General features: G+C 43.1%; 1 protein-coding gene across 1 annotated transcript in view; it reads left to right on the forward strand.

The window, feature by feature from the left end:
- LOC140205488 (SITS-binding protein) overlaps window positions 1–12,641 on the forward strand; it is a 172,925-nt gene that overhangs the window by 52,580 nt on the left and 107,704 nt on the right. Inside the window, exon 3 of the mRNA XM_072273101.1 lies at window positions 4,767–4,965. Within this exon, the coding sequence (XP_072129202.1) occupies window positions 4,767–4,965 (199 nt within the window). The remainder of the gene's footprint in view (window positions 1–4,766; window positions 4,966–12,641) is intronic.

Consider the following 12,641-nt stretch of genomic DNA (forward strand, 5'->3'; position numbering starts at 1 on the left):
GCATTTTCGATCTCTCCAGCACCTTTGGGGTGTGGCCCTGTTTACCTGATATCTCGCTGGTGGCGTTGCAGGGAGCCAGACCATCGAGACAGCAAGTGCAGCTGTCGGAGGCTTCCGCACTCTTGTGATCCCCCTCATCGGGGGGATTTCAGAATAAAAGAGGTGCTACAGGCAGACTGTAACATTGGAACTGTCTCCCCTCTCGCTATGGAAGGAGTGATATCTTTCTGTCCCTTGTTAGGGGGAGAGAGAGTCTGAGGGATATCAAACTGTTGGGATGAACGATAGCTTTTGATGGACTGTATATCATGGTCTTTCATTGGGACTTTGCTATTGCTTGCATGTTAGGTGTTGGGACTGCTGATGTTTTTGGCTTGAATAGTTCGAGGGTTGATGCTGCTTGTTCATGGGACGCAGAAGGAAAAAAATTATAGGCCAGTTGGCCTGACCTCAGTGGTTGGGAAGATGTTGGAGCTGATTTCTAAGGATGAGATCTCAGGGTACTTGGAGGCATAAGATAAAATAGGCCAAAGTAAGCATGGTTTCCTTAAAGGAAAATCTTGCCTGACAAATCCGTTGGAATTGAGGATATAACAAGTAGGACAGACAAAGAAGAATTGGTGGATGTTATGTATTTAGCTTTTCAGAAGGTATTTGATAGGCAGGAGATAAAGAATGGGAATAAAGGAAGCCTTTTCTGGTTGGCTTGTGGTGACAGTTGTGTTCTGCAGAGGTCGGTGTTGGGATATCTTATTTTTATGTTATATATCAATGATTTGGATGACAGAATCGATGGCTTTGTGGACAATACAAAGATAGGTGGAGAGCCAGGTAGTGTGGAAGCAGGGAGGCTGCAGAAGGACTTTGATTAGGAAAATGGACAAAGAAGTGGCAGATGGAATACAATATTGGGAAGTGCACTTTGGTGGAGGGAGTAAAAGTGTAGACTATTTTAGAAACTGTGCCGGGGGGGGGGGGATTAAAAAATCCAAGGTGCAAAAGGACTTTGGAGTTTTCGTACAGGATTCCTTAAAGATTAACTTACAGGTTGAGTCACTGATGAAGAAGGCAAATGCAATGTTAGCATTCATTTCGAGTGGACTAGAATATAAAAACAAAGGTGTAATACTGAGGCTTTGTGAGACCAAAATACTCTGCAGATGCTGGGGTCACGAAGGGTCTCGGCCCGAAATGTTGACTGTTTGTTTCCACGAATGCTGCCCGACCTGCTGAGTTCCTCCAGCGTGTTGTGCGTGTGGCTTTGTAAGACACTGGTGAGGCCTCACTTGGAGTATTGTAAGCAGTTTTTGGTCTTTTGGGATGTGCTGATATTTGGGTAGAGTTCAGAGGAGGTTCATGAGAATGATTCTGGGAAGGAAACAGTTATTACATGAGCGTTTGATGGCTTTGGGCTTGTACTCACTGAAATTTAGAATGGGGGGGATCTCAATGAAACCTATTAAATGTTGAAAGGCTTAGATAGTGATGTGGAGAGGATGTTTCCTATAGTTGGGGAGTCTGGGATCAGAAGGCATAACTTCAGAATACAAGGCCGACCATTTAGAACAGAGATGAGAAGGAATTTCTTTAGCTAGAGGGTGGTGAATCTGTGGAATTCATTACAACATGTGCTGTGGAGGCCAGATCATTGAGTGGATTTAAGGTAGAGATTGATAGGTTCTTAATTAGTCAGGTGTGAAAAGTTATGGGGAGAAGGCAGGAGAATGGGGTTGAGATGGAAAATGGGTCACGATGAAATGGAGGAGCACACTCAATTTCCGAATGACCCAATTGTGCTTCTGTGTCTTTTGATCTATGGTCTTATACAAATTATTATCATGATCTGGACCCCCTGTCCCTACCTCCAGTGAGCTTGCAATTGCATTCACTTCTGGCTAATTTTGTACACATTAACAAGCTGATATCTGGGAGGATATAAAGAACACTGAGTTTTAATGACAAGGCAGGGGTGTCAAGGATACGTCCTTTTGAACTGTGACAGCCGGCTTGCTCATCTCTCACTGACAGACACTGGGATTCCTTGGTCCATTTGCTTGATGAAGTCAAGAAGTGCTGTTTGAGTCCGGGATCTCCCAGAGGCATTCAGGTGGGAAGTGTCCTGCCCAGAGTAAACTGAGTCCCTTGTTCTGTGAAGTGTTCCCTGCTCCCATTTCTCAAGCTGTAACCAGTTAGTGCGTCATATACTGTAGACGGATAGAGTGCAATGAATCTCTTGCTCGTGTGAATATCTGGACCAGAAAGATGTGGGTGTGGGGTGGAATTGGAGGCTTGGAAGGGTAGAGTGCTTGTGGAATATAATTAAGACAGGAATCTTGCTAATCAGCTTTACTAAGAACTGTGTCGGAAGGGGGAGAGATAAGGTTGCGTTTGATTGTGAGCAACTAATCTATCGCCCAGTCCTCTCATGTACTTCAGTGTGACATCAATTTCTTGACTGAGATTTTGGAGAATGAGAGGGCAGCAAAAAGAGAGTTCAAAGTAAATTTATTATCAAAGTGCATGCATATATGACACCATATACAACCCTGACATCCATTTTCTTACAGGCATACACAATAAATCCATAATCGAATATTAACTATAAAGGTATCATTGAAAAACCACACCAACTTGGACGTTCAACCAATATGCAAAAGACAACAGACTGTGCAAAAACATAAAGAAATAATAATAGATAAGCAATAAATATCAAGAACATGAGATGAAGAGTCCATGAAAGTGAGGATCATTTCAGTGAAGTCGAATGAAACCCTTTGTTTCAAGAGCCTGATGATTGATGGGTAGTAACTGTTCCTGAACCTGGTGGTGTGAGTCCTGAGGCTCCTGTACCACCTCCCTGATGGCAACAGTGAGGAGAGAGCATGACCTGGGTGGTTGGGGTCCTTGAAGATGGATACTGCTTTTCTGCGACAGTACTTCATGTGGATGTGCTCAGTGGTGGAGACAGCTTTATCCATGACTGGCTGGGCTGTGTCCACTACTTTTTGTAGTTTTTTTTGTTCAAGGGCATTGGTATTTCCGTATCAGGCTATGAAATCAATATCCTCTCCACCACACATCTACATAGCATTTTGTGAGAATAAGACTTGAGAAGGCACCTTGGACTTGTCTGCTAAAAGAAGATTCAACACTGGTCAATACAGCTATAGTGTATTCTTTCTGTTCAAGTAAACGTGCCGCTGCTTTCAGTCTGCATCTGGCACTGTGGAATATTTTGAACAGGACTGCCCATGCTAGTGGGAGCTTAACAAGGATTAGAGTGCAATCAGGTGATGTCAGCCTTAGAAATGTGAGAGAGGTCAGTAGTTCTTCTGGGGACATGTGGTGGGGTGGGGACCAGTTAAGTAAAGCACTCATGGCTGAGAAAATCTCAAACACTGGCTAGAACATGTAAATCAAAATTTAGAGTGTGCCAAAGGCAAAAGGGAGAACCCTACAATATTTTCTGTACCAAATATAGACATACGAACATTAAACTCTTCATCTTGCACTTGAGAGCGTGGAGGCTCTCTTCTGGTTAAAACAAACCAGGATTTGCCAACCTGAATTTGGCCCCTTTGTTACTGGGCTGTAACAGAGACTCTTGGCCAGTTTAGGTCAATGAAAATTTCTGCTATTGATCTAGTACTCTTTGGGGCATCCAGTGAAGAAAATTGGCAATGCTCTCTGCAGTCCATGAAAACATATGCAGTAGGAGCAGAATTGAGCCCCTTAACCTTCTATGCCTGCTGTGTAATTCAGTAGTGGACAAGGATGAGAGTGGTGGACAAGTGGGTGTTTGGCGCCGTGTACCTGTGTTTGACTGTTCTTCCTCTCCCTCTCATTAGCTGCTGTCAGGAGCCTTGGGATCCATGTTGCAAGGATTGATTGGTTAGGCTGTGGTCTCATTTTGGGGTTCATGTCGCATGTGTTCCTGAATTCTGGTGACTCTTTGTTTGTTTTTGCTGTTTTTGAGAAGTTTAAGCTGGATGATCGATATGGACTGGGGTGCTTCAGTAAAAAATGACCCTGCAGCCTGTAGTGGGTTGGTGGCGGGGCACCAAACTGAACTAAACTGAATACTGCTGTTCACTCGTGTTTGCGTAATTTGTTTTCCCGCATGTTGGGTGTTCGATGTTTTCTTTGAACAGGTTCCATATGTTCCTTATTTCATGGCTGTCTGCAGGAGCATGAAGTGTGCTCTGTGTATATATACATTTTCATAACGTACTTTGAATTTTAAGGTCTCGGCTGATCTACCTCAATAATACTTTCTTGCACTACCCACATAACTTGATTTCCTTTAGTATCAAAAAATTTTTTGATCCAGTTCTATATAGAGCAATTAAGCTCCCATCAGCTCTCTGAGTTAGAGATTTTCAAAGATGCAATTCCCCCTGGGTGAAAAAATTCTTTCTCATCTCAGTATTGAATGGCTACTCCCTATTTTGAGACTGGTTTCAGAAACATCACTACTCCCTAGTTTCAGAAACATCATTTCCACATTTATTTTGTCAAGCCCAGTAAGAACTTTGAATATTTCAATGAGATCACTTCTCATTCTTCTAAAAGCTTATTCTCTCTTTGTAGAACAAACCCTCTCATCTCAGGAATCAATCTGGTGAACTGGCCAATAGCTAATATTTGCTCAACCATGTATGTCTGACGCCTGTGATAAATGTGTGGGAATGAGGTGGTGTTGGGGCGGGATGAAGATGAAATCTGCTTCTGCCCTCATTTCTTCTCATGTGAATTTCTGGCATTAGGTGTGGCTGTGCGTGTTCATCAGGAAGTCCCATTACATGCTGGAATTGAGAGCAGAAAGCATTTGTGCCTGGGGATCCCACCCAACGCTGAGATGGTGCCCTTGAGGTATACGATATGTGTGAGTGACAGTCTGAGATCAGCCCATCAACAACTCGGCAGTGTGATCCCTGTGGTTCAGCCTGACACCAGCATTTTATGGTAAGAAATGCTGCCACGTCTGTGTGCATTTCTGATGGTCATCTCACTGAAGTATCCATTATTTCAACACACTGATTTTCCTCTGTTTGATCATTTTCAGTATTCCCTTTGATTCTGAAATAGTCCTGATGATTCGTGGTAATTTTAAAAAACAGCAGAAAGAGTACAGCCCAAGTATTTTGGGGGAGCTGGGGGAACTAGGTGTTAAACTGAGAGAGAAGACAGGACAGGATGTTAATTAGAGTAAGGCAAGTCAGAGACACTCAATATAGAAAGTGCAAAATTGATCTCAAAAAGTGAATGTAAAGTATGGAAAGAATATGGGAATATAACAGCCAATACAAAAATGAATCCAAAGCTCTCTATGAATGTGAACAGTAAAAAAAATAGCAAAAGGGAGAATGAAGCCTATTAGGAAACAGAATGGTACCTTGCGGAGATAAAGGCCTTGGGTAAGATATTAAATAAATTTTAGATAAATATTAAATAAATATTCAACATCTGTTCTTGCTAGTGAAGGGGATGCTGCCAGTAAGTGTAAAGGAGAAGGCTGCAGCAAAGCTAGGTGGTGAAAACTGGGAGTGGTTAAAAGTTCACCAGTCCTCAAAGTAGAAAGCGCAAACAACAGGAATTCTGCAGATGCTGGAAATTCAAGCAACACACATCAAAGTTGCTGGTGAACGCAGCAGACCAGGCAGCATCTCTAGGAAGAGGTATAGTCGACGTTTCAGGCTGAGACCCTTCGTCAGGACTAACTGAAGGAAGAGTGAGTAAGAGATTTGAAAGTGGGAGGGGGAGGGGGAGATCCAAAATGATAGGAGAAGACAGGAGGGGGAAGGATGGAGCCAAGAGCTGGATAGGTGATTGGCAAAGGGGATATGAGAGGGTCATGGTATATACCCCTTGCCCATCCTCTGGGTCCCCCCCGCCCCCCTTTGTCTTTCTTCCCGGACCTCCTGTCCCATGATCCTCTCATATCCCTTTTGCCAATCAACTTTCCAGCTCTTGGCTCCATCCCTCCTCCTCCTGTCTTCTCCTATCATTTCAGATCTCCCCCTCCCCCTCCCACTTTCAAATCTCTTACTAGCTCTTCCTTCAGTTAGTCCTGACGAAGGGTCTCGGCCTGAAACGTCGACTGTACCTCTTCCTAGAGATGCTGCCTGGCCTGCTGCGTTCACCAGCAACTTTGATGTGTGTTGCTCAAAGTAGAAAGGTTACCCAGACTGTATGGAATCTTCCTAGCCTACTGTGGGAAGGGAGGGTTGAAATTGCAAAGGCTCCAATCACAGTCTTACCTTAGATATGTGGTAGTGCCAGGAGACTGGTTGCAAATATAATACGGCTCTGTTTTAAACAGCGCTGAATGAAGTGACTACACTGTGGCTGATCAGTGGAGGTGATCAGTATTTTCCCTGTTCATTAGCCTTGGTTGGTATTTTGTGATTGGTGATCGGTATTTTCCCTGTTAATTAGCCTTGGTGATCTCAGGGTTGAAAGTAACAGATTGGAGGTGGGAGAGACAAATTTCACAGCTATTCATCGAACACAAATGGTGTAGAAATTTGCAATCTGAGTAATTTGAGACAAAATTAATTGGCATGTTTTAAAATAAGAGTTAGTGATATTTAACATGGATTTATTTAGAACATTGTTTTTCACTAACGATTGAGTTGTTTATTGTATAATGAGTTTCAAAAGGGCATTGCACTTGATATGAATTTAAGAGTATTGCCTAATGTTAGATAAATATTAAAGCCCAAGGGATCAGAGAATCAGAGCTATCTTCTCTGGCACACTTAACACTAGAACCTATGGTGAAGTATGATGTGATCAAATTTTGTATACTCACTTAGGAAGATAAAATTTATGTAAGCAGGATGTTTAAGGTGATTGGAAGAAATGACTCCCATGGAAAAATAAAGAATATATAATGTACTTTGTGCATAGATGGGCTTGTTGGAATTCACAATCTTGATCATCATCTTTACTTCTGGCAATGAAAATGATCAGAGTAATTCAAATGCAAAACTGGATATAGAAAAGAAAGTGTAAGATGGTGGTGAAGGGTTGCTTTTCACAGTAAAAGGAAAGCTATGGCACAGGGGTAGGTAACGTACGACCCGCGAAGGTATTTTGACCAGCCCACGAGCAAATATTGGGGTACTATGCTTATCTGGCCCGCAAGCGATTTTTCCTTAATCTGAGTGTTTCACGCAGCCACACTGATGGACATGCATGGCGTGTTGTTACACTGGCCCCAGGTTCTGTTTTGTTCCAAACCAAACATTGGTTTATACGAATGACGGGAAGGCAGACTATGTATACCCTCTGTGCATGCGCAGGTTTTCAGATGGGATCGTTCAAATTTGTAAACAGAAACAGCGTCACTGTGTTTTAACAAGAAATCCACGCTAAAGTATCCAGATATTTACATGTTCTACGATACTTGTTGAATAACTTGCATTTCAAAATAAAATCAAAGAAAAAAATTCCAATGGCAATGAATGCAAAATGCAGGAAGGTAGACACTGAGCGCCGAAATTTCCAAGACACTTGGTCACTAGATTACTTCTTCATCGAGCAAGCGGGGAAAACAGTTTGTCTCATTTGCCTAGAAAATGTTGCTGTGAAGAAGGTGGCAAATATCAGGTGACATTTTGAGATCCGCCATAGTGGAAATTTTAACAAGTTTACTGGGTAAGCAAGGAAAGATGAAGTTGAGCGAATGAACTCAATTGCCTAGTTTCCTAGTTTCCTAGTTTCGGAAAACAAATGCCATTTTTTGCCAAGAAAAGCAGTGGAAATGAAGGAAATACCTGTGCCAGCTACGAAGTTTCAATACATATTGCAGAAAAAATGAAGCCTTTTACAGACGGAGAGTTTGTCAAAGAATGTTTACTGGCAGTGGTGGATATTGTTTGTCCTGAAAAGAAATCTTTATGGTCCAAGAATTGAGAAAAGAGTTTTCATCTCGTTTTGCTGATTTTCACTTGCATGCAAATAAGTTCAAGCTGCTTGCTACTCCAATTGATGTGGAAGTGAACACTGCATCAGAAATTTTTCAAATGGAATTGATTGAGATGCAGTGTGACGACATATTGAGATTGAAATTTCATTCTGAAGATGTGTCAGTGCTCGACTTCTATAGAAAATATATTCATCTGAGTGGGAAGTATCCTAACTTAGTGGACCATGCAAAAAAGATGGCGTCATTGTTTGGCAGCACTTATCTGTGTGAGCAATTATTTTCAAAAATGAAGCACACCAAGAACCATTTGAGAACAAGATTGACTGATGCCCATCTGGATAATGTCTTGCTCTTGGCATCAACAAGTCTGACACCCAATATTGAGAAGCTTTCAAGCAACAAACAGCATCAACTTTCACATTGATTTATCAACTGTTTGCATTAAAATTTTCTTTTTTATTATACTTAATTTACCACCATTCAATGCATCATGTTCATACGTTTTATGTTTAAAGATTCTTTGTCTACTTTTAATAGATTCAAAGGATGCCTTGATTGAAATAAATTGCAACTAAACTGAGCTGTTTGATTACTAATTGGCATTCTTGGTTAAGCACAAATGATTTTCTAGCATGCGTTGTTCATTAATTTGAGGCAAAACATAACTAGATGTATTTAAATAGGTAATTCCCATATCTCAAGTTTTTTATGGCATTTATCTGGTCCACTAAGCGCTCATTAATCCGCGATCCGGCCCACTGAGGCAAAAAGGTTGCTGACTCCTGCTATAGCAGTATTCTCAGGAATTGGAATAAGGCCTCAAAGCTGTTTTATTAAATTGGATGGATGTAAGGGCATATTTTTAAAGTCTGTAGATGACATGAAACTCTCAAATGCAATAAGTGAGGAAATTAGAAATATCTATCAGAACAGAGACTGGAGCATTAAGTCATATTCATCTTCATGTGATGTGGGCGATCATGGTGCATGACCATGATTATTCTTGGCAAGTTTACGAAAGTGGTTTACCATTGCCATCTTCTGGACAGTCTCTTTGCAAGACAAATGACCCAGCCATTGCAAAAACTCTTCAGAGATTGTCTACCTGGTGTCAATGGTCACGTAACCAGGACTTGTGATATGCACCAACTACTCATACGACCAATCACAACCTACTCCCATGGCTTCACCAGACCCTGATCGATGGGGGTTGGGGGGGAAGTGGCTAAGCAGGTCCTACACCTCGCCCAAGGACAACCTGCAGGGAACGGAGGGAAGGAGTGCCTCATACCTCCTTTTGGTAGAGGCGTTTCTCTACCCAGCCACCCAGGAGAGCTGGGTAGCAGTTGAAATCTGACATGAAGAAATGTGAAGTGAGATCTTCAAGACAATGAATGAGAGAAGACAACATAATGTAGATTGTACAGTTTTAAAATGGCTGCAACACCAGAGATGTCTGAAAACATAAATTTCTGAAGTTTGAGATGGCTGTTTCAAAAAAAAAGTAAAGGATTCTTTGCTCTATTAATAAAGGATCTGAATACAAGTGTAAGCGAGCTATACTAACTCATAATTAAATAGTGGTTAGGTCTCGCTGTTGGCTATGTCAAGAATCTTTGGAACTTCCAAACCTACCATTACCCTCTGTCTTCTATGGGCAAGCCAGTTCTGAATCCAAATTGCCAATTCACCATGGATCCCATGCATGTTAATCTCTTAGATGAGCCTCCCATGAGGGACTTTATCAAATGCTTTACTAAAATTCTTGTAGACAACATCCACAACACTACCTTCATCAATTACCCTTGTCACTTCATCAAAAAAAATCAAACAAGATCTAACATATGAGGCTTTGAGGAAAGAGAAGCAGAATAAAGGGTGTAAAGGCAGTAAGGTAGGAGGGCTGAAGTGTGTGTACCTCAATGTAAGAAGCATCAGGAACAAAGGTGATGAACTGAGAGCTTGGATACATACATGGAATTATGATGTAGTGGCCATTACAGAGACTTGGCTGGCACCAGGGCAGGAATGGATTCTCAATATTCCTGGATTTCAGTGCTTTAAAGGGGATAGAGAGGGGTGGAAGGGGAGGAGGGGTGGCATTACTGGTCAGGGATACTATTACAGCTACACAGAGGGTGGGTAATGTAGCAGGATCCTCTTTTGAGTCAGTATGGGTAGAAGTCAGGAACAGGAAGTGAGTAGTTACTCTATTAGGAGTATATTAGGGTATATGGGGTGTCAGGGAGGGGTAGCACCTCTGATGGGGGAACATGTCGTGTCCTTTTCAGGGCAGTTAGTCCACCTTTGGTCCCCACCTGGCACTCAGCTCTCACCTGTGGCTCCCCGTAGCTGTTTGCATGTGACAGCGGCCACACCCCAGCAACGGCTTTGACAAGCCGGCTAAACCAGGTGAGGGTAGCCGACGGGTCTCAAACCCTCGGTGAGATAGGGAGTTGTCTATCCCAGCATGTGAAGACAGACTCCGGCGGATTGAGCGGACGAGACCAATGGAAGGTCCAATGGTCAAGAAGGCGGTCTCTGTAAGCGTCGTGGAACGTGCAGAGCAGGACAAGACACAGAAGACGTCCTGGTCATCCACTGCGCCTAGTCCCATCTCCAGCCGTCTAGACTCTGTCTTGCCACTGGATCCAGATGGGAATTGGGAAGAGAGAGTGAGGCAACTCTCCCTCACTTAAATCCAAATCGCGCTAGTCTCAACACCATCATAATGGTGTCGAGGTCCTCATCGACGTCAACGATGGACGAACAACAACAACAAGGAGTATTCTATAGGCCCCCTGGTAACAGCAGAGATACGGAGGAGCAAATTGGGAGGCAGATTTTGGAAAGGTGCAAAAATAACAGGGTTGTTATCATGGGTGACTTTAACTTCCCTAATATTGATTGGCACCTGGTTAGTTCCAAGGGTTTAGATGGGGCAGAGTTTGTTAAGTGTGTCCAGGACGGACTCCTGTCACAGTATGTTGACAGGCCAACTAGGGGGAATGCCATACTAGATCCAGTATTAGGTAACGAGCTGGGTCAGGTCACAGATCTCTCAGTGGGTGAGCATCTGGGGGACAGTGACCACTGCTCCCTGGCCTTTAACATTATCATGCAAAAGGATAGAATCAGAGAGGACAGGAACATTTTTAATTGGGGAAGAGCAAATTATGAGGCGATAAGGCTAGAGTTTACGGGTGTGAATTGGGATGATGTTTTGCAGGGAAATGTACTATGGACATGTGGTCAATGTTTAGGGATCTCTTGCAGGATGTTAGGGATAAATTTGTCCCAGTGAGGAAGATAAAGAATGGTGTGAAGGAACCATGGGTGACAAGTGAGGTGGAGAATCTAGTCAGGTGGAAGAAGGAAGCATACATGAGGTTTGGGAAGCAAGGATCAGATGGGTCTATTGAGGAAGATAGGGTAGCAAGAAAGGAGCTTAAGAAGGGGCTGAGGAGCTTAAGAAGGGGGCATGAGAAGGCCTTGGTGAGTAGGGTAAAGGAAAACCCCAAGGCATTCTTCAATTATGTGAAGAACAAAAGGATGACAGGAGTGAAGATAGAACCGATTAGGGATAAAGGTGGGAAGATGTACCTGGAGGCTGTGGAAGTGAATGAGGTCCTCAATGAGTACTTCAGTATTCACCAATGAGAGGGAACTTGATGAGGGTAAGGACAATATGAATGAGGTTGATGTTCTGGAGCATGTTGATATTAAGGGAGAGGAGGTGTTGGACATTAGGACGAATAAGTCCCTGGGGCCTGACGGAATATTCCCCAGGCTGTTCCATGAGGCAGGGAAGAGATTGCTGAGCCTCTGGCTAGGATCTTTATGTCCTCGTTTCCACAGGAATGATACCAGAGGATTGGAGGGAGGTGAATGTTGTCCCCTTGTTCAAAAAAGGTAGTAGGGATAGTCCGAGTAATTATAGACCAATGAGCCTTACGTCTGTGGTGGGAATGCTGTTGGAAAAGATTCTTAGAGATAGGATCTATGGGCATTTAGAGAATCATGGTCTGATCAGGGACAGTCAGCATGGCTTTGTGAAGGGCAGATCGTGTCTAACAAGCCTGATAGAGTTCTTTGAGGAGGTGACCAGGCATATAGATGAGGGTAGTGCAGTGGATGTGATCAATATGGATTTTAGTAAGGCATTTGACAAGGTTCCACACGGTAGGCTTATTCAGAAAGTCAGAAGGCATGGGATCCAGGGAAGTTTGGCCAGGTGGATTCAGAATTGGCTTTCCTGCAGAAAGCAGAGGGTTGTGATGGAGGGAGTACATTCAGATTGGAGGATTGTGACTAGTGGTGTCCCACAAGGATTGGTTCTGGGACCTCTACTTTTCATGATTTTTATTAACAACCTGGATGTGGGGGTAGAAGGGTGGGTTGGCAAGTTTGCAGACGACACAAAGATTGGTGGTGTTGTAGATAGTGTAGAGGATTGTCAAAAGATTGCAGAGACACATTGTTAGGATGCAGAAGTGGGCTGAGAAGTGGCAGATGGAGTTCAACCCGGAGAATGGTGAGGTGGTACAATTTGGAAAGACGAAATCCAAGGCAGAGTACAAAGTAAATGGCAGGATACTTGGTAGTGTGGAGGAGCAGAGGGATCTGGGGGTACATGTCCACAGATTCCTGAAAGTTGCCTCACAGGTAGATAGGGTAGTTAAGAAAGCTTATGGGGTGTTAGCTTTCA

Source organism: Mobula birostris, chromosome 11 (assembly GCF_030028105.1).
Source record: "Mobula birostris isolate sMobBir1 chromosome 11, sMobBir1.hap1, whole genome shotgun sequence".
In the NCBI taxonomy this organism is placed as follows: domain Eukaryota; kingdom Metazoa; phylum Chordata; class Chondrichthyes; order Myliobatiformes; family Myliobatidae; genus Mobula; species Mobula birostris.